Here is a 22,515-nt window from a genome sequence, read left to right as displayed (position 1 = left end):
TGAGAACACAAAAAGAGGTTTCTACTCAGAGGACTGAGCTGTTTAAGTTAATTTATTTATATTATTTATGATTTGACTCTTATGCTAGCTATATTTTCCACATTTTATAATTTTATTATAAGTCAATTAATGTCCTCCAGGCAAAAACCTCTTTTTGTAATGTTAGTACTTCCATTGTGAAACATTGCACCTGTGCTTGTGTGTGTTGTCTGAATTTATAGCAGACACATTATCAAATTAGGTCATGACACGTGCTTTGGGTTATGTTTGTATTCTCTCTGTTTGCAAGCGTTTTTCATTTAGAAAGACTTTTTTGATGCCACTGTGTGTTGTTGAATTTATCCAGGTGTTTTTGTATTTGTAAATGTTTTCTGCATGGACCGCTGTAGAAACCCAATAAATTCATCGGCCAGTTCTTTGTAAAGTGCAGGAGGGGAACATTTTAAATGATCTGCAGTGTGAATAAAGCACATTTATTACCCACAGGTCCACATATGACAAATGCATTCCTAATAACAACCTAAAGTCAAATACTAACTGAAACATACAGCGATGCCTGATACCAATGGGCATTAAACACACAAACCCTGTGGGACTCTTCCTTGTTTTGCTGATTTAATAAACACAGCTAGAACACCGGCAGAGTAAACATTTTTGTTGGGAACTGTAACATTTATTGAGAGGCAACGTTGATTAAAAGTAACAGGGATGCAGTTTATGATCCACAATGCTTTATCACACAAAAACCAGAAACACTAACATGCTCATAAGAACATTTAAAGGCAATATGGGAATAAATAGTCTTCCCCAGTCTGTAACAACTTGGCAATTTTTAAAATATTCCTCATCAGCATAATAATTTAATGTATGGTGCTGAAACTCAAAGAAAAAATCTCTAAATGTGAAAGCCAATTTACTCCTGACACATTAGGTTGTAAATATCAAATAAGAGTCATAAAAATACAATAAATGCACTCATGAGTTAACTCATGAATCAACTCTTTATGTGTGCCATATTTACCATCCAATTAGTAAATTTACATCACTGGGTGACTGAGATGTATTCTATTCTGCAACATGCTGTTGTTTTTTGTGCATTCATCACTGAAAGTCTTGTGCTGTAGGTTTGTAGTTAGCTATAATGTAAGGAGTGTGAGAAGATCATCTATCAGCTTGGTTTAACTTGGTGCCTTACTACAAAAATATCTTTATGCCTTTCATACAAAGCAATATGTGACATGCTGATCAATTTCGATGTCCGTTACTAATTGCACTTTTTAAACTGGTAATCCAAATATTCTTGTTTGCCGCTTTTTCTGCTTAGTGAGAATTGACATCCCACAAGACTTGAAACAAACAAGAAGGTTGAATTTGTGTAAATAGGACATGTGGGATATGTCCTAGGATTATCCAAAAACCCACCAGCACCCACTTACACCCACAAACTCATACATGAAAGAATTTGTACCTGCTGACAGCAGCTACAGTGCTGCACATTACCCTCAGTCTTTACATGTTAGCTTCTATTCACGCGCACATTCACTCTGCATCCTTTCCACAAGGACACGCTGTGCACAGGGTCACCGCAGTCATGACTCCTACACACACACACACACACACACACACACACACACACACACACACACACACACACACACACACACACACACACACACACACACACACACACACACACACACACACAACTGACATTGTGTGTGCATTTGCTTTGCATCTTGTTCCTCGTACAACTTCCAACTCTTGTAGCTTCACAATGACCCCACACTTGTCCTCAGTGTCATTTCTGTCCCAGAGGAAGTGTAGAGGTTGGAGGTGTTGGGTGAATTTTGGCACTGGAAGGTACAGCAGCGGTAGAGCAAGAGGTGGAGGATGAGGTGCATGAAGAAAATGTCCCCCCACTAACAGCGCTGCTGTCTATGGGTGCAGTGGTACCACTGCCAGGCAGCAGAGACGAGGCCACAGAACGTGGAGATGAGGCCGTAGGACGTGGCAATGTGGGCGTCTGGGAGGGGAATAGCGGTTGGTTCTGAGGTGCCAAGTGGCCTATCTGAGTGATGGGTTGTGTCTGTGGTTGTGACTCAAGAAGCACTGGAGTTTGCATCCTAGGCTGGGGTGGTTGCTGGGGGACAGGGGACTGCTGATAGCTCACCTGCTGGAGTGGCAGCGTTTGTAAACTTTGTTGCATCTGTGTTAGGGGCCCTGCAGACTGCACCGTGGACAGGTTCCCCCTGCCAGCATAATGGGGAAGGGCTGCCACAGGTAAGTTGACAAGAGTCAGGGATGCTTGGAGATTCTGTGGTGCTGCTGGAAACCAATCAGGCGGAACCACCTGCATCAAATATAGATTGTATTTAGGCAATACTGTAATATTGTGATGGCTCTTTGCTGCTGTTCAATCACAGGTGTCACCAAAAATATCCATAGTCTGTTAAAGAGTCTTTGGACAACTCATCTTTAAAAATGCAGTGAGTGCTCCATCTGTTAATCATCCTTTAGGAGGTGGACCACTGAGTCAGTTGGTAATATGATTGCTTAAAATTATCAACAGCATTTATAATTAAACAATATGTTACTTCTGCCGTGACCCGATCCCGGATAAGCAGTTGAAGATGAGATGAGATGTTATTTCTGCCAGTGAGGTTATGTGTGCTTGTTGGTTTCTTTGTTAGCACAATTATTCAAAAAGCAACATAATAATATAACATTGTGTCATGCTCTGCCCCGTAACTGGTCATACCCCGTACCTGTTTTTTTTCCGTTGCTTGCTTCACTGTTTGCTTATCCACTGTCTGTGATCATCTGTTTGTTTTACTTTTGTCATATGCTGTCTGTTTATTTTCTTTTGCCACACATGCATTCCATTCTAGTTTAGTATTATATTAACCTTTATTTTCTTGTCAATCGTTTTCAGTTCTTATATTTGTTTTCTGGTTAATTCTTTGTTTGTTTATGTTGGGCTTCTTTATTTTATTTTTTATTTATTAGGTCTTGGGTTTTGCTCATCTTTGGTTTTGCTTTTATTTTGATCACTGTGGTTTTAGGTTCATCTTCTTGTCAGGTCCTGGTCACTTTGCGTTTGTCAAACTGCACTATCTTCTTCTAATTCTGTCAGCTTTGTCTCACTGCACTATCTTGCACCAGCTTCCTTCATCTTCATTGTAATTCTGCCTGCTCTGTCTCACTGCACTCTCTTGCCTCCTGTCTTCCCTCATCTTTGATTCATCTGGCCACACTCCATTCCTGAATGTTCTCCACACCTGTGTCTAATTTTCCCTAATTACCACCAGTGTATTTAAACACTGCTTGTCCATTGTTCTCTGCTAGTTCGTTTGCACTTTACATCTTTGTTCTAGCCTCTTACCACAGCCTTGTTTAGTATTTGTGTTATTGCCTGTCTGTGTTTGACCCTGCTTTGCTTTCTGGACCTAGCTTTTGCCTCTGCCCATGAACTCTACTAACCTGTGATTTTGAACCTCGCTTGTTGTATGACCTCACCTCTGTCTGCTGACACCTGTACCTCTGCCTCACTGACTGCCTACCTGTGTTTTTTGGATAAAGCCTTTTTCTTACTTTACCACTCGAGTCTGTGAGTCTGCATATTGTGTCCAGCACTCTGTTCATTCCACGCCATTAATCCTGACACAGTGAACAGGTGGAAAAGCGTTAAGAATGAGTACACCTCCACCAGGATAATAATGGTCTGACAATTTTACCTCCAACACAACAGGGCAGTCAGAATGAGAGCTTTTCCCTCTTAGAGCCTCGTAATATTATGTGGCAAGGTTGTTATCAATGGGAAAATCTATCCAAATCTGATGAATGAATGAATGATTTATTCAGCAGACAAAACTCCATATCAAAAAAAGAAAAGATTTTACAATAGCACATGTGGCTGAAAGGGTATGTAGGGGTGGTGGCCAAGTGGTTAATGCACTTGGTTTCAGTGCGGAAGGTTCCCGGTTCGAATCCCACCCCTACCACATTTCTCCATGTAATATGGAGTTGCGTCAGGAAGGGCATCTGGCGTAAAACTTGTGCCAATTCAACATGCAGATCCACCTTGGATTTGCTGTGGCGACCCCGAGTACAAAACAAGGGAGCAGTCAAAGGGACTTACTTACATGTGGCTGAAAGGGTGTAGGCAGAAGCAAAAGCTTATATACACCCACCCCTTTTACCATATATATATATATGTGTACAAATACAAAAGGAAAAAAGCACAGATCTTTGAGAGTAATCATTGAATGGAATTTCCTCATCACAACAAAATAAATAATAATGCACAATCCAAAGGAAACAATACCAAATCAATAAAGTTAATTGCCCATACTGTACCGAGAGATTATATTAGTTTTATAAAGTCTTTTAAAGCTGACTAGAGTAGGGCGTAATTTCAAATCAAATCAAATCAATTTTATTTATATAGCGCCAAATCACAACAAACAGTTGCCCCAAGGGGCTTTATATGGTAAGGCAAAGCCATACAATAATTACAGAAAAACCCCAATGGTCAAAACGACCCCCTGTGAGCAAGCACTTGGTGACAGTGGGAAGGAAAAACTCCCTTTTAACAGGAAGAAACCTCCAGCAGAACCAGGCTCAGGGTGGGGCAGTCTTCTGCTGGGACTGGTTGGGGCTGAGGGAGAAAACCAGGAAAAAGACATGCTGTGGAGGGGAGCAGAGATCAATCACTAATGATTAAATGCAGAGTGGCGAATACAGAGCAAAAAGAGAAAGAAACACTCAGTGCATCATGGGAACCCCCCAGCAGTCTAAGTCTATAGCAGCATAACTAAGGGATGGTTCAGGGTCACCTGATCCAGCCCTAACTATAAGCTTTAGCAAAAAGGAAAGTTTTAAGCCTAATCTTAAAAGTAGAGAGGGTGTCTGTCTCCCTGATCCGAATTGGGAGCTGGTTCCACAGGAGAGGAGCCTGAAAGCTGAAGGCTCTGCCTCGCATTCTACTCTTACAAACCATAGGAACTACAAGTAAGCCTGCAGTCTGAGAGCGAAGTGCTCTATTGGGGTGATATGGTACTATGAGGTCCCTAAGATAAGATGGGACCTGATTATTCAAAACCTTATAAGTAAGAAGAAGAATTTTAAATTCTATTCTAGAATTAACAGGAAGCCAATGAAGAGAGGCCAATATGGGTGAAATATGCTCTCTCCTTCTAGTCCCCGTCAGTACTCTAGCTGTAGCATTTTGAATTAACTGAAGGCTTTTCAGGGAACTTTTAGGACAACCTGATAATAATGAATTACAATAGTCCAGCCTAGAGGAAATAAATGCATGAATTAGTTTTTCAGCATCACTCTGAGACAAGACCTTTCTAATTTTAGAGATATTGCGCAAATGCAAAAAAGCAGTCCTACATATTTGCTTAATATGCGCATTGAAGGACATATCCTGATCAAAAATGACTCCAAGATTTCTCACAGTATTACTAGAGGTCAGGGTAATGCCATCCAGAGTAAGGATCTGGTTAGACACCATGTTTCTAAGATTTGTGGGGCCAAGTACAATAACTTCAGTTTTATCTGAGTTTAAAAGCAGGAAATTAGAGGTCATCCATGTCTTTATGTCTGTAAGACAATCCTGCAGTTTAGCTAATTGGTGTGTGTCCTCTGGCTTCATGGATAGATAAAGCTGGGTATCATCTGCGTAACAATGAAAATTTAAGCAATGCTGTCTAATAATACTGCCTAAGGGAAGCATGTATAAAGTGAATAAAATTGGTCCTAGCACAGAACCTTGTGGAACTCCATAATTAACCTTAGTCTGTGAAGAACATTCCCCATTTACATGAACAAATTGTAATCTATTAGATAAATATGATTCAAACCACCGCAGCACAGTGCCTTTAATACCTATGGCATGCTCTAATCTCTGTAATAAACTTTTATGGTCAACAGTATCAAAAGCAGCACTGAGGTCTAACAGGACAAGCACAGAGATGAGTCCACTGTCTGAGGCCAAAAGAAGATCATTTGTAACCTTCACTAATGCTGTTTCTGTACTATGATGAATTCTAAAACCTGACTGAAACTCTTCAAATAGACCATTCCTCTGCAGATGATCAGTTAGCTGTTTTACAACTACCCTTTCAAGAATTTTTGAGAGAAAAGGAAGGTTGGAGATTGGCCTATAACTAGCTAAGATAGTTGGGTCAAGTGATGGCTTTTTAAGTAATGGTTTAATTACTGCCACCTTAAAAGCCAGTGGTACATAGCCAACTAATAAAGATAGATTGATCATATTTAAGATCAAAGCATTAATTAATGGTAGGAATGGGGTCTAATAGACATGTTGATGGTTTGGAGGAAGTAACTAATGAAAATAACTCAGACAGAACAATCGGAGAGAAAGAGTCTAATCAAATACCGGCATCACTGAAAGCAGCCAAAGATAACGATATGTCTTTGGGATGGTTATGAGTAATTTTTTCTCTAATAGTTAAAATTTTATTAGCAAAGAAAGTCATGAAGTCATTACTAGTTAAAGTTAAAGGAATACTCGGCTCAATAGAGCTCTGACTCTTTGTCAGCCTGGCTACAGTGCTGAAAAGAAACCTGGGGTTGTTCTTATTTTCTTCAATAAGTGATGAGTAGTAAGATGTCCTAGCTTTACGGAGGGCTTTTTTTTATAGAGCAACAGACTCTTTTTCCAGGCTAAGTGAAGATCTTCTAAATTAGTGAGAAGCCATTTCCTCTCCAACTTACAGGTTATCTGCTTTAAGCTGCGAGTTTGTGAGTTATATTACGGAGTCAGGCACTTCTGATTTAAGGCTCTCTTTTTCAGAGGAGCTACAGCATCCAAAGTTGTCCTCAATGAGGATGTAAAACTATTGACGAGATAATCTATCTCACTCACAGAGTTTAAGTAGCTACTCTGCCCTGTGTTGGTATATGGCATTGGAGAACATCAAGAAGGAATCATATCCTTAAACCTTAAATTTAATATGTTTAGGACAGATGTTCCAAATGTTTACACCTTTTATAGAAACACAGTGACTTTTTACAGTAGCTCGAGTATTTAATTTATCAAATAATAATGTTCCTCAGGTAGAAGTTTGTTTTTTGCTTTATACATGGTTTGTATTGTAATATAATCAACTAAGTCCTTGAATTTCAAAATATTCAAACAAATAGTGGGTTTGTCGGCTCACGGTAAGGTGTAATACTGATAATTCTTATGGCTTTCTTTTGCAATAAAAATATTGAATTAGTGTTTGTTTTATAAGTGTTTCCCCAAACAATATATGTCATATATGGAGCTATTAATGAATAATATAAAGTGATTAGCGAATATGGGCAGCACAGTGGATTAGTGGTTAGCACTGTTGTCTCACAGTGAGAAGGTCATGGGTTCAATTCCTGCCTGTGGCCTTTTTGTGTGGCGTTTGTATGTTCTCCCCGTGTTTGTGTGGGTTTCCTCCGGGTGCTCCAGTTTCCTCCCACATCCAAAGACATGCAGGTTAGGTGGATTGGAATCTTTAAATTGCCCATAGGTGTGCGAGTGAGTGTGAATGTGTTTCTTTGTCTGTTTGTGGACCTGTGACAGACTGGCGTCCTGTCCTGGGTGTACCCGGGCCTCGCACTCTATGACTGCTGGGATAGGCTCCAGCCCTCCATGACCCATGATTGGACTAAGCGGTTGAAGATGTGTGTGTGTGTGTGTGATTAGCGAATATTGAGGGAGGAAATCTTGTGCTTTATACAGGATTGCAATGGCTTTTGACATTTTGGACTTAACATAATTTATGTGTGGTTTCCATCTTAATTTATCATCAGTGATAACTCCAAGAAATTTTGTTTCAGTTACAATTTCAACTTCAGCATCCTGTAATAATAAAATTTCTACTTAAATTCCTGGGCTTATTTCCAAATATAATACACTTTGTTTTACCAAGATGAAGTGATAATTTATTTAAATCAAACCATTGTTTAAATTTCTGCAATTCCTTCTCCACCATGTCCAAAAGCTGTCCCAAATGAGCCCCACTATAGAACACATTCGTATCATCAGCAAATAAAATACAATTCAGGGACTTAGAAATCAAACATATATCATTACTATATAAAAGAAACAGCAATGGACCAAGGACTGAACCTTGAGGCACACCACATGTAATCTTCAAAAATTCTGAGTTTATCCTCCCAATATGGACACACTGATACCTGTTTTGTAGATAGCTGCCTATCCAGTCATGAGACAGTCCCCTGATACCATACTTCAGATCAACTCTTATCTGACACAGTGACCAACTTTTTCACATTGTCATTATGGGGTATTGTGTGTAGAATTTTGAGGAAAAAAATGAATTTAATCCATTTTGGAAAAAGGCTGTAACATAACAAAATGGGGGAAAAGTGACCTTGTTTCTGCTTAAAACTGCACCCCAGTCACCATCTATCTCAGCAACAGATATCTGAGGCTTTTGTACAACAATCATTTCCACATAAATTCAGCATTATTTCATCATAAAAGATGGATGAAGTGATCAGAGTGCTGTGGCTACATGAGCTGCTAGCTGATGTGTTCACTGCACAACGGTCATTTCAAAGCGTCATCGAGTTTTGCCTCATTTCTGCTTAAAACTGACTTTAGCATGATTTAAGAGGTTTTACCTTGTTATCTGATGATTAATAACTCCATTAATCCATTTGATTGCTTTGGGTTAAGAGAGTATGTCTCAGACGAGCTGCTGTGATTCCCAAATGACACATGTGCAGTGAAGGCAGGCAGACCGATTTTAAGGGGGGGCCTGTTTGGTCTGGGACGCCGGCCTTATAAAACTATGTTGTATTACAAAAGCACACAAGAACCATATGTAGTCTTACCTCAGCTGACTGGCTCCAGCTTCCCAACTCCTGAACCTGCTGAATCTGCTTGATCTGATTCAGTGAAGGTTTGGGTGGGGCAGGGCTCGCTGTGTCCTTTGTCCAATTATCAACAAGTTTGTGCAGTTCATCTGTAAATGTGCTTTTTTTTAGAGGACTGTGATCTGTGAAAAAACAAACAAAAAAACTGTTTGATTGTGCTCCATCAGGAGAAAAAGTTTGACCGTTACTGCCCCTATCTTATAACACTATGTAACACAATTTTTGTTTCTGGCTTCTAAGTGTTATATTTCAACTGCTTATGTCTAAAGTCTATGGAAAAATGACTACATTCAGCACAAACTTTGATTTTATTTTTTTAACGTTCTAGAAAGTTCTAAAAGTTTCTTGAAATTTCTAGATAATTCTGGAAACTTCTAGAAAATTCTGGACAGTTCTAGCAGTTAAAGAATATTCTAGAAGACTACTCAGTAGTAGTGAAGGTGAATCGAGAATATTCTTGAAAACAGACAAATTTCAAAATATCATTGTCCTGATCACAGAAGCAAAATTTCTGTGGAATAATAGCTATTTTCTATTTATTTAAGGCATAACAGGTTAGGAAAACACACTGTGTACCCAGGAACAAAACAAAAATAAAAATTTGTTACATAGTGTCAGTGCAAAGTAGCACACAACCCAGTGCAAATGCCACTGCTATTTTCCAACTGATGCATTTATTATTTTCATGCCCAACACCAACATTTTTTAAATAGCACACGTACTTGTGATCATTTATGCAGCCATGGGTGTGTTGGTCTTTAAATGACATGTTGTCAGGCACAGTGTTGGAGCATAGTTGCTATTGTGAGGCAGTAGAAAGCAACAAGGCTTCAAATTCAAATTCCTTTATTTATCCCCAATGGGAAATTTTAAAAAGGCATGACAGTAGCTTGAAGGACCTTAAAAAAGGTAACACACACACACAGTACACAACCATCAACAATACACAAGCCATACAACCACATTCACAGCCAACTTGATAGGCATGTTTGACTTTATGTTATGGTCACTGTGCATGCTAAAAGATGCCAACATGGCTCCAAAAGGGACATTCACTGACCCTCACCTATCAAAGCACAAAATTTCTGAGCTGAATATGCAGTACGTAGAGATCAGGTGAATGGAGACAGAGGAGCTGCTGCAGGATCAAGGTGCTCCAACTCGCAAGAAAACTGCTTGCCTCACTGATCTACTGAGCCCGCCACCTAAATAGCAATGCGTCAGGTTCCAGCACACCTGAGTCTTTACATTAATAGTGGAAGATAATTTGATGGCTGTAAGTCATGTTACACACACAATGTACTCATAATTAACTAAGTGAATAAATACAACCCCTTGAATTGCATCCAACTCCACTAAACTATTGTGTAAATAGATAAATGGAGTTGGACACTCCCCAAATGGACTCATGCTGTGTGCTTTAGACCATCAAGATAGGACCCTTAGACTGTGCTGTATCAATGTATGATTATGTATGATTAATGTATGATTAACAAACTGTACCTCTTTTAATTGGTTGTGAAGTGCATTGATCTGCGTTGGAGTGCAAAGGAGGTGCACTCTGTTCACCACTTGAGAAACCACTTGACTGTTGAATGCCTAGAAAAGATGAAGAAAAAAAAAATTACAAACAGAGCATGGGGGGTGGGGGGCATTACTGAGAGGGGGAAACAATTGGTAAACAGCCTTGCCAGAGTGTGTCACTCCATTGTTATCCATATGAGAGTGAGGGCGGGGCCGAAGCTTGAGTTTGCCCTGCCTGGGCCTGCGAGGAGAGAGGGCAGAAGGAGCTGTGGGAAAAGGAGGGGTCTGGGAGAGGGGGACAGGTAAACTCTGCCTTTGGTCGTTGAGGGAACGAAGTTGCTGGTACAGTTCCTGTAGCTCTCTGTTTTGCTGGGCCTGAAGGGACACCACCTCTTTGATGTGCCTTTGAGGGAAGACGAGACAAAAATGGTGGAGAAAAATGGTGACGATAACAGACGTTGACAAACCATCACACCACTGACAGTGGGCAAAGGTATAAAATACAAATACAAAATAGTCATAATAAAAATGTCAATAGTAAAGATAGTCTGCCTCACTTTTCTCTGAGCTTGTTCAGTTCTTTCCTCAGCTCTTCATCCTCCAGCTCACTCTCATCATCATCACTGCTCCCCAGCAGCGAGTGGCCATGCCCCTGTACACGGGGCAGGTGGGCCAATGCTGGGGTTCTCTTACTTTCTTCTTTCTCCCCATCTTTTGCCCGAGATCTCCTCCTCTCTCTCTTCAAATCAGGAGACACTGGAGAGCTGTCAGTCAGTCTGTCCTCTTTTGTGCTCTCAGCCTGGGTTATAGAGAAGCGCCCCACTTTCCTGTGAGTGCTACAATGTACTGATGGTATCTCCTTTGGAGGAGAGGATTGGGGCACAGGTATCACCTGAATGCAGAGGAGGGTGGAGCCATTAGTCAGCTAATAAGTCAAATCTATCAAACACAATACTAATGGGGCTATTCATTCTGCGTGGGACTATTTTCTTCATTCCACTCCTGATCACTCCCGCTGAATTTTGGACCATTACGACCTGCAACCGCAACATGTGTGTTACACTCCCGCCTACAACTGCGATGTGTATGTCCACTCCAGCCTGCACCTGCAAAATGCTGAGAATTTATGCCCACACAATAATAGAGATGCATTGATTTTGTGTCTTCTCCTGCCGTTTAGGCTATTAATAAAGTTTCATGGGGTTGTTCAGGAATAGCGCTCCCATTTCATTGTTTTCATTTAGTTTAAAGACAGTTTCCTATGCTATTTTCATATATGTGTGCCATATATGGGCATGCAGTAAAGTGGGACTGTCGGGTTGCTGCCGTAACTCCCGATGCGTCTGTGCCTGTTTCTGTATGTGTACCTGTTGCTGTTCCTGTCTGCTCCTGTTAAATTAAAGACACTCTATGTAAGCTGAAAGTAGCATGGACACTGCATACTTTTACACTATTCTTTGTTTTAGCTGCGCATTCTCACCTGCAGCGAATTTCTAGCAACCCGCTCCCGAGAGATTTGCACTGGGTCCCGCAGGATCTGGTGAGACCTAATCTCAATGCAGCCTTCTACACTGTTCCTTCCCGTTTAATTCAGAATAGCAAATCGGGACATGTCTTGAAGCGTCATAGTAACTTCTTGACAGTGGTGGGCACAGTTCTGCTAATCCGCTAATTAGCGCAGCTAACTTTTTGTTAGCAGATTAGCTTTTCAGCTAACTTCAAAAACCATCAGTGAACCAATTAGCTTCTGATAAATTTAGTTCTGATAACTAGTGTTTTTTTGGGAAAAAATGGAAGCAGCTGCATATTCCTTGTCAGTTTGAATTAAAACATCAGGGTGAAGATTTGCATAAGAAAAACCATTAATGTTTCTACCTGAAATCGTCCTTTGCGTATCTGAGGTGGCTGTAACGGAGATGCGTCCTTCTCATCTGTCACAGCTTGACTGCAGGAAGAACCTTCTGATAAAAATTTGAGGATCAAAAAGAGAAAGGAACAGAAGAACCCAAAGACAAAATAAATAAAGAAAAAAAGGCAAGACAAACAAATATATTCTCACAGACAATTAATTAAAAGAGAGGGGGACATATAGATGAACACAGACAAACATGGGGCACAAACACAAATGTGCAGTGTTAAAAATGTACCACGATCAGTGTTCAGTGTCATCAACAACAAACTGACTTCCACACAGGTCTATGGGATACTGTACATAAACATTTGCATAATTCTCTGGCCTGGCAGCAATCTTGTTGACACTAAACAAAAATATAAATGTTTTTTCATGGGAACATGTAGTATAAACATAAAATTGGTGTATAGTAATGGGTGGTAGTTTGTTATTAAAAGCAAATTATAGTAAGCTATTAAATTAAAGAAAAACAAAGCAGTTAGGCAGTTGGCTACTTAGAATCACATAGCCCCACTTGACCACATATTTGCTCTCTCATCCTCTCTCATTATCATCATTCTACTGACTTATCAAAGCTCAATATCACCACAAATATCTGTGTTCATATCAACATAGATACTGTTGAAAGTGTTTGACATGTGGGAACACTAACAAAGTGTCAATATTAGAGATGTTCCAATCAGGTGTTTGCACCGATCCTTATCTGGGTTATTGTTGGAAAAGTTGTTTTTTTTTTGTCTTCTATTATTTTTCATTATTATCATGATGGGAAAATGTTGAATATATTGTACTGATTCTGACATTTTAATAAGAACGGTAATGCTGAGGTTTTCATGTAAAAAGACAAAAGACAGCTCTCCTCAGGCAGTAAGAAAGAGCCGATGTCTCTCCTCAAGGTCTGGCCTTGGGCAGATAACTGAGCAACTGTGAGATGAGACATTCTTACAGGCGGAAAGCAGTTTCAGATATGATTGGCTGAAAGCTGTTGCTAGGTAACTACTGCTTTCATGTTATTTGCAAACTGCACAAAAGCTTGAAGTTTCTAACAGGCCTTCAGTGGAGGGAAGTAATGTCATGCACGGTCCACTCCCGCTTCTTGGTATTAATAAAGACTTCAAATGAAGCATGCCGTCTGTCTCTGTTCCTCCAGCTATAGTCAGAAACTGTGGCAAAAGTTTTCTGACAGTTACTGAATACTGAGTATCTGCTGATACAGACTCTTGATCCGATACTTTTATTTTCCGAGATATTATTATTCCTGCACAGAGCAAACAGGTAAGCACACAGCCAATCCAACGTACATGCTTGATATATATACTCAACAAAAATATAAACGCAACACTTTTGGTTTTGCTCCCATTTCGTATGAGATGAACTCAAAGATCTAAAACTTTTTCATCATACACAATATCACCATTTCCCTCAAATATAGTCCACAAACCAGTCTAAATCTGTGATAGTGAGCACTTCTCCTTTGCTGAGATAATCCATCCCACCTCACAGGTGTGCCATATCAAGATGCTGATTAGACACCATGATTAGTGCACAGGTGTGCCTTAGACTGCCCACAATAAAAGGCCACTCTGAAAGGTGCAGTTTTATCACACAGCACAATGCCACAGATGTCGCAAGATTTGAGGGAGCGTGCAATTGGCATGCTGACAGCAGGAATGTCAACCAGAGCTGTTGCTCGTGTATTGAATGTTCATTTCTCTACCATAAGCCGTCTCCAAAGGCGTTTCAGAGAATTTGGCAGTACATCCAACCAGCCTCACAACCGCAGACCACGTGTAACCACACCAGCCCAGGACCTCCACATCCAGCATGTTCACCTCCAAGATCGTCTGAGACTAGCCACTCGGACAGCTGCTGAAACAATCGGTTTGCATAACCAAAGAATTTCTGCACAAACTGTCAGAAACCGTCTCAGGGAAGCTCATCTGCATGCTCATCGTCCTCATCGGGGTCTCGACCTGACTCCAGTTCGTCGTCGTAACCGACATGAGTGGGCAAATGCTCACATTCTCTGGTGTTTGGCACGTTGGAGAGGTGTTCTCTTCACGGATGAATCCTGGTTCACACTGTTCCGGGCAGATGGCAGACAGCGTGTGTGGCGTCGTGTGGGTGAGCGGTTTTCTGATGTCTATGTTGTGGATAGAGTGGCCCATGGTGGCGGTGGGGTTATGGTATGGGCAGGCGTCTGTTATGGACGAAGAACACAGGTGCATTTTATTGATGGCATTTTGAATGCACAGAGATACCGTGATGAGATCCTGAGGCCCATTGTTGTGCCATACATCCAAGAACATCACCTCATGTTGCAGCAGGATAATGCACGGCCCCATGTTGCAAGGATCTGTACACAGTTCTTGGAAGCTGAAAATGTCCCAGTTCTTGCATGGCCGGCATACTCACCGGAAATGTCACCCATTGAGCATGTTTGGGATGCTCTGGACCGGCGTATACGACAGCGTGTACCAGTTCCTGCCAATATCCAGCAACTTCACACAGCCATTGAAGAGGAGTGGACCAACATTCCACAGGCCACAATTGACAACCTGATCAACTCTATGTGAAGGAGATGTGTGGCACTGCATAAGGCAAATGGTGGTCACACCAGATACTGACTGGTATCCCCCCCCAATAAAACAAAACTGCACCTTTCAGAGTGGCCTTTTATTGTGGACAGTCTAAGGCACACCTGTGTACTAATCATGGTGTCTAATCAGCATCTTGATATGGCACACCTGTGAGGTGGGATGGATTATCTCAGCAAAGGAGAAGTGCTCACTGTGACAGATTTAGACTGGTTTGTGAACAATATTTGAGGGAAATGGTGATATTGAGTATGTGGAAAAAGTTTTAGATCTTTGAGTTCATCTCATACAAAATGGGAGCAAAACCAAAAGTGTTGCGTTTATATTTTTGTTGAGTGTATATATATATATATGCATATAATAGCCAAGTGGCCTCTATGTCCGTGTATGTCCGTGTGTGTATGGTGTGTATCATGAAGAAACTGGGGAGAGGTGACATTTGCCGTTTGGTATGCTTATGTAGTTTGGGTCAAGGATGAACCTTGCAAAAACGGAAAGTTTGTAGGACTAATTTTTTGGCTAAATCAGCGATATTATCTAACAGTGAACAATGGACGTTGTGCTTCAATGCACCATGGGAGTCCGGGGTTTTAAACATTACTATTGTGGTTCATGTTAGTTTAACAGCATTGCTAGTGTAAATGATTTATTGTGTTTTTGTAGTTCAATTGGTTTAGTCAGTTTAGTCAGTTAAGTGTCATGTTGCCGTTACTATGAGTGAGAAGTGCAGTGCGTTTGATGTCTTCTGCCACCATCTCTGCTTGTGGGTGTGTAAAAATAAAGCTCCTGCTTGCGGCAGAATGCGGAAAAGACAAAAAGCTGTGTGTGTGTGTGTGCATGCATGTGTATAATTTTGATCACAAACAAATTGAGGAGAGCTCATATTTGCCATTTGATATGCTTATGTATTTTGGGTCAAGGATGAGGGCCCCTTCACACATAGTACAAATAAGTACAAATCAGGGTGAATCATGGCGGAACAGCTTGTTTGAGTGAACCACGAAAACACTGAACTGACGGGCAGGCGTGAACGATGCCGCTGCAACGGTTTTGTGCATGCAGGAACACAGTGCGAGCAGCTGCAGCATGTGTAACCACATCGCACAGCTGCTGTGAAAAATAAATAAATAAAACAAACATACATGTCACAAACGGGATTTGAACCTGCAATTTCCAAAAGCTCTGATTGCCAGCCAGAAACATTACCAATGAGCTACCATCACTGTCCTGTAAAAGGTGCGGGAAAATACCTGATATCAATAAGGACATGGACATACGTATTTTAAAAAAATACAACCACACACCATATAAAAACAACGCATTGAATCCCTCTTATCAAGTGGGCAATACAAGTATGATCCATCTGTTTCTCTGTAGATGACCCATGGTCACAGACGTATAGTCATGAAATGACATGAATGAGAAGCAGGGCGCTCTTATCATGTCCACACGTGTGTGTCAGCTGGAATTTGGCTGACACCTGCTGCAAGAGGGTTCATTGGGCTCTCACAGCACACACTCTGCCTTTCAGCCGCTGGGGTGTGCAAATAGTTGTAGCAACAGGTGTATGAGGCGTTGGTGGCAGTTACGATTTTACACGTATTGCATACAATTCCTGCTTCATGCGTAATTCGACCACATTCATACTATGTGTGAAGGGGGCCCTGAACGCTGCCAAAACGTAACGTTGATAGGACTAATATTTTTGGAGAAACTACGGATATTAACTCACAACACTGAACAATGGACGTTGCTAATTACATTTTGGACCCACATGCTATTCCAGCAGGGGGTGGTAAATCACTATATATTAAAAGTGTGCGTGCGTGATTTTATTTAGTAAGTTCAATGTAAGTACATAATATAATTGTAAATACGTAAAAAATTGGACATAGAGTAATACTGACTGAACATCATTTTTGTTGTTAAAATACGTATATTCATTATCATGATCTCATTATCATTATTATGTGAAAAAATGTCTTTCAAATGTTTTCAAAAGTGGACCTTTACTCTGTGGGTGTGTGTGTGTGTGTGGCGGATGGAGGGGGAAGAAAGGGGAAGCATTTCATCCCTTGCTATCGTGGCTACGGGACGAAAACAGTCATGATGAGAAGTAAAGCTCATTCATATATATATATATATATATATATATATATATATATATATCACATGGCCCATATATTAGAAACACACTTTGTACATATCTGAAGGAAAGGAATGCTTAAACACATTTTAAAACTTAGAACACGGATGCGTTGGCTGTTATCACTGCATTGGTACCATGCTAAGGAAAGAGGGCCAGATTGATGCACAATGTTGTTGATCTGCGTGAATAAAATAGATGTATATATATAAATATAGTGTTAATGCGCTTTTAAAACATGCACAGTGGCTCTGTGGTGATGCAGCAGTAGTGCTGTCTGTTCATTCCACTGCCACTGTGTTGACTCAGGTTTAATTTATTCAACACCTATGAATTTAACAATGCCTTGATTGGGCCCGATCGCTTTGATTGGATCATCCCTAGTCATTATGCATTTACAGTATAATTTATAACATGATCATATGTAACCTCATATATGTGATACGCACAGTTATCAATCTCCAAGTGGACACATTCTTAGTAAATGACATATATGGCCATGCTTGTGCACTTGCACAATTATCTATACAACTGCCACACATAAATAGAAATACATGCAAGATGATTGGCAAATTTTGACAGTGTGATAAAAGCATAGCCACACAAAAAGCCTACCCATATTCAACCTGACTGTAACTTGTGTCCTAAAGATGTGCAACAGAAGTTATGGTTTTCATCATAAAAAATGCACCAACACAAAACATTATAATGTGCATTGTGCTATAAAAAGCGTAAACATATTCAAAATGAAAAACACAAATTGTATGTAAAATCTGTTATACATCTATCTTATCTGTTTTATGGTGTGATTTGCATGGTGCTGTCTACTCTGAGCCAGCAGATGGAGGTGAGATGAGAGGGTTGCTGTTGGCAGTGCCTGCAGACTTGGGATGAAAGAGGGGGGTGACAGGATGGGATATGGTACAGGCATGGCTGGGTTTTTTTTCCCCAGAGCTCATCTGCATTGGGATGGGCACCAGACCTCTGAAGCCAACCTCTTCCTATAATATGCCAATGCCCCCTATTCTTCACTGCTCTGGGTGAGTAACCCATGTAAAAAGAAAAACTGCCAAAAAAAAAAGAAATTTAGCAAATGTAATTAGTGACATCAAGACTGCCATGGGGACTACAGCGCTTTAGGCAATAACTGATCTCGTTACACTGCCACATTAGCAAAAAATACATACAGCATACAAAGACACTAGCATTAATTTCAAGCCATCCGACTTCAATGTGTACGTGGATTTAAAAAGACACTACATATTGTTAAGTCTAAGAGATGAAATATTATTGAGCCAGAGTGACTTTCACAAATGGAAAGTTGCAGAACTGTATTATCCAAATATCGACCATCACTTAATTATACCCCCGTCACACTAGAGCACGAATTGCACGGATGCCATACGAATTGACATTCAAACGACATTCATGCTGCATTCGAACTGCACTCGAACGCCTCGTACAGCATTCCTACAACGGTCGGCACATTTATGTCACTCATGCTGGAAAACATACGAATGGCGGTGGAGTCAATCGTACCGCATTCGTACTGCTGTAGGAATGGACAGTTGACACAGTACACCATGTGTGTCACAGCTAGACAACGCCATGATGCGTTGACACACACTGTGGCTGTGTGGATGGGGTCTAAGAGCCAAGATGACATGATAATTCAGATGAATCCTCTGACACATGAGGTGGATTGTCAATGGATGTGTGATCACATGCTCAATCCGGACATTCTACCGTGATCACAGGTGCTGTGCATTAGTGCGTCTCCGTGATGCGTTGATGAGCACTACTGCCCTGTGGAAGGGGTCTGATGGCCAAAATGACATGATAATTCAGATGAATCCTCTGACACATGAGGTAGACTCAATGGAGTCAACGGATGTGTGATTACATTCACAATCTGGACATTCTATCGTGATCACAGGTACTGCGCCAGTGTCAGTGCATCTCAGAGCCGTGTGGGGTCCGTGCACGTCTGCACAGACTCGCCCACCTGGCTGTTTTTATATACCCTTATTATTTGTTTTCTAAAAAGAAAAGAGAAACCTCTTTTTAATCACTGTATTTTATGTGGTTTGGAGTTTCTTATTGTGCTTTTTATTTGGGAAGCATTTTGTATATTTGAACCAAAGGTGCAACAAGCTCAATTCCAATGAAGTTGGGACGTTGTGTAAAATGTAAATAAAAACAGAATACAATGATTTAAAAATCCTCTTCAACCTTTATTCAACTGAATGCACCACAAAGACAAGATATTTAATGTTCAAACTGATAAACTTTATTGTTTTTGTGCAAATATTTGCTCCTTTTGAAATGGATACCTGCAACGCGTTTCAAAAAAGCTGGGACAGTGGTATGTTTACCACTGTGTTACATCACCTTTGGGTCATTCCATGTCAATTATGATTTGCTGAGATATTCTACCTTGAACATGGCTCCAGAAATGACGGCCATAATTTTTGCCTAAAAAACGGCAGACCCCATGCACACTAAATTGGCCATATCTCAGACACTACTTGGCCTACAGGCCTCAAACTTCAGATTTATTGCTCTGAATAGTCTGTGAATATTTGATTAAAATTTGAAGAAAATCTTAGACAAAGTGCGTGAGGCCCTCGTTGAATTGACATGGAATGAGCCCCTTCTGTTGGGAAAGTGTAGTGACACGGACCCACAACAGGGGGCGTAAATGAACGGACAATGAAAGAGTCGAATATGAACATTTTACTGTTGTGAATGAGCACAACCACAATAGAGAGGAATGTGAAAGTTTGCAAACAGTCAATCACAAGGGTGACGTGTGGGCAGGCTCGAGGATAGAAGACGTCTGTCCTGAGAAGAACCGGAACCACACGATTTCCTCCGCCACCGAACCCGGAGAATACTGGAGCCGCCAAGTCCCGAGTCCCCAGGTGGCCACCGTCTCCGAATGTCGGATCTGGTACTGCTGGCAAGGAGCAGAAACAATAAGATGTGGGTGTGTGCACACCCAGTAACAACAATGGTGGAGATTCCACCTCCACCTCTCATCCACACTCGTGCAGCTCCTGTCACACAGCACTTATCTGGTGGGGTGTAAAGCGAAGCTGTCGTCGGTCACGCCAATCTCCAGATAATGCACTCCACAAGAAAAACAGCTGCAAAAATGAGTTTACTAAACACAGTTAGTTATACGGCTGAGATTATTACCTTCACAGGTCGATGATATCTCGGCAATGAGGTGGAGATGACGTCCGGGTTTTATGAAGTGAGATGATGTAGTGTAGATGGGTGACAGCTGTCAAGAGATAATGAGTGACAGCTGTCACCCCTGGCTGTGTCCGTGGCGGCAGCGCCCTCTCGTGCCTGAAGCCCGCACTTCAGGCAGGGCGCCCTCTGGTGGTGGGCCAGCAGTACCTCCTCTTCTGGCGGCCCACACAACAGGACCCCCCCCCCAACGGGCGCTGGGAGGCGCCCGACCAGGTTTATCGGGGTGTCGGCGGTAGAAATCGGCCAGGAGGGCTGGATCCAGGATGAAGCTCCCCTTCACCCAGGAGCATCCTTCGGGTCCATATCCCTCCCAGTCCACCAAATATTGGAACCCCCGGCCCATTCGACGGACGTCCAGGAGCCGGCGCACTGTCCAGGCCGGCTCCCCGTCAATGATCCGGGCAGGAGGCGGCGCCGGACGGGGAGCACAGAGGGGTGAGGTGTGGTGAGGTTTGATTCTCGACACAAGAAAAACCGGGTGGATCCGCAGTGAAGCTCCAACTCCCAGCTTCACTGCGGCAGGGCTGAGGATCTTGAGGATCTTGAATGGTCCGATGAACCTGTCCATCAGCTTAGGGGAGTCCACTTGGAGGGGGATGGCCTTTGTCGACAACCACACCTCCTGCCCAGCCTGGTATGCAGGGGCCGGGGACCGCCGGCGGTCCCCGGCCTTAGCCCTCGTCCGGGCCTTCAACAAGGCAGAACGGGCGGTGCGCCACACCCGACGGCACCTCTGAAGGTGGGCCCGGACCGAGGGCACACCGACCTCTCCCTCCACCACGGGAAACAATGGGGGCTGGTACCCCAGACACACCTCAAATGGGGAGAGGCCGGTGGCAGAAGACACCTGGCTGTTATGTGCATACTCGATCCAGGCCAGGTGGTTACTCCAGGCCGTCGGGTGCGCGGATGTCACACAGCGGAGGGTCTGTTCCAACTCTTGGTTGGCCCGTTCTGCCTGTCCGTTCGTCTGTGGGTGGTACCCGGACGAGAGGCTCACGGTGGCCCCAAGTTCTCTGCAGAAACTCCTCCAGACCTGAGAGGAAAACTGGGGACCACGATCCAAGACTACGTCAGTTGGTATCCCATGCAGACGGACGACGTGGTGGATCAGGAGGTCCGCTGTCTCCTGGGCCGTAGGGAGCTTCGGGAGGGCCACGAAGTGGGCCACCTTGGAGAATCGGTCCACTATCATGAGGATGGTGGTGTTGCCCTGGGACGGTGGGAGGCCCGTGACGAAATCCAGGCCGATGTGGGACCAGGGGCAATGTGGCACAGGAAGCGGTTGGAGCAGTCCTTGGGACCTCCTGTGGTCTGCCTTGCCCCTAGCACAGGTGGTGCAGGCCTGGATGTACTCCCGGACGTCGGCCTCCATAGGCGCCCACCAGAAGCGCTGCCGGACAACTGCCACGATCCTTCGCACCCCTGGATGACAGGAGAGCTTGGAACCGTGACAGAAGTCTAGGACTGCAGCCCTGGCCTCTGGTGGGACGTACAATCTGTCCTTCGGACCTGTCCCCGGGTCCGGGCTCCGTGTCAGGGCCTCCCGGATGGCCTTCTCCACGTCCCAGGTGAGGGTGGCCACGATAGTGGACTCCGGAATGATGGGCTCCGGTGGATCCGACAGCACAGTTTTGACTTCGTCTTCGTGTACCCGGGACAAGGCATCCGATCTCTGGTTCTTGGTTCCGGGGCGATAGGTGATCCGGAAGTCAAAACGTCCGAAGAACAGTGACCAGCGGGCTTGCCTGGGGTTCAGCTGCTTGGCGGTCCTGATATACTCCAGGTTCCGATGGTCAGTGAAAACCGTGAACGGCACAGACGCTCCCTCCAACAGGTGTCTCCACTCCTCAAGAGCCGCTTTCACCGCAAGCAGTTCTCGGTTGCCGACGTCATAGTTCTGTTCAGCCGGGGTCAGCCTGCGAGAAAAGTAGGCACACGGGTGAAGAACCTTATCGGTCTCTCCGCTCTGGGATAGCACTGCTCCTATCCCTGAGTCAGAGGCATCCACTTCAACCACAAACTGGCGGCTAGGGTTGGGCTGCACCAGAACTGGTGCAGTAGAGAACCGTCGTTTCAACTCCTTGAACGCGGCTTCGCACCGATCCGACCAGGTGAAGGGGACTTTTGGAGAGGTCAGGGCTGTCAGGGGGCTAACTACCTGACTG

The 22,515-nt window shown here is 42.9% G+C and overlaps 1 protein-coding gene across 4 annotated transcripts in view; it reads right to left on the bottom strand.

Moving 5' to 3' along the window:
- Window positions 1–351: 351 nt before the first annotated feature.
- Window positions 352–22,515, bottom strand: part of si:dkey-151g10.3 (serine/threonine-protein kinase WNK3) — a 285,851-nt gene continuing 263,687 nt past the window's right edge. For all 4 annotated transcript variants that reach the window (XM_034172365.1, XM_034172368.1, XM_034172366.1 and 1 more), the window contains exons 21-26: window positions 12,307–12,392; window positions 10,989–11,323; window positions 10,599–10,834; window positions 10,411–10,506; window positions 8,866–9,029; window positions 352–2,350 (exon numbers count right to left, since the gene is read on the bottom strand). In XM_034172365.1, the coding sequence (XP_034028256.1) occupies window positions 1,799–2,350; window positions 8,866–9,029; window positions 10,411–10,506; window positions 10,599–10,834; window positions 10,989–11,323; window positions 12,307–12,392 (1,469 nt within the window). In that variant the 3' untranslated portion in view covers window positions 352–1,798. The remainder of the gene's footprint in view (window positions 2,351–8,865; window positions 9,030–10,410; window positions 10,507–10,598; window positions 10,835–10,988; window positions 11,324–12,306; window positions 12,393–22,515) is intronic.

Source organism: Thalassophryne amazonica, chromosome 6, assembly GCF_902500255.1.
Source record: "Thalassophryne amazonica chromosome 6, fThaAma1.1, whole genome shotgun sequence".
NCBI classification, from domain to species: Eukaryota; Metazoa; Chordata; class Actinopteri; order Batrachoidiformes; family Batrachoididae; genus Thalassophryne; species Thalassophryne amazonica.
This window is presented reverse-complemented; position numbering and strand designations above follow the sequence as displayed.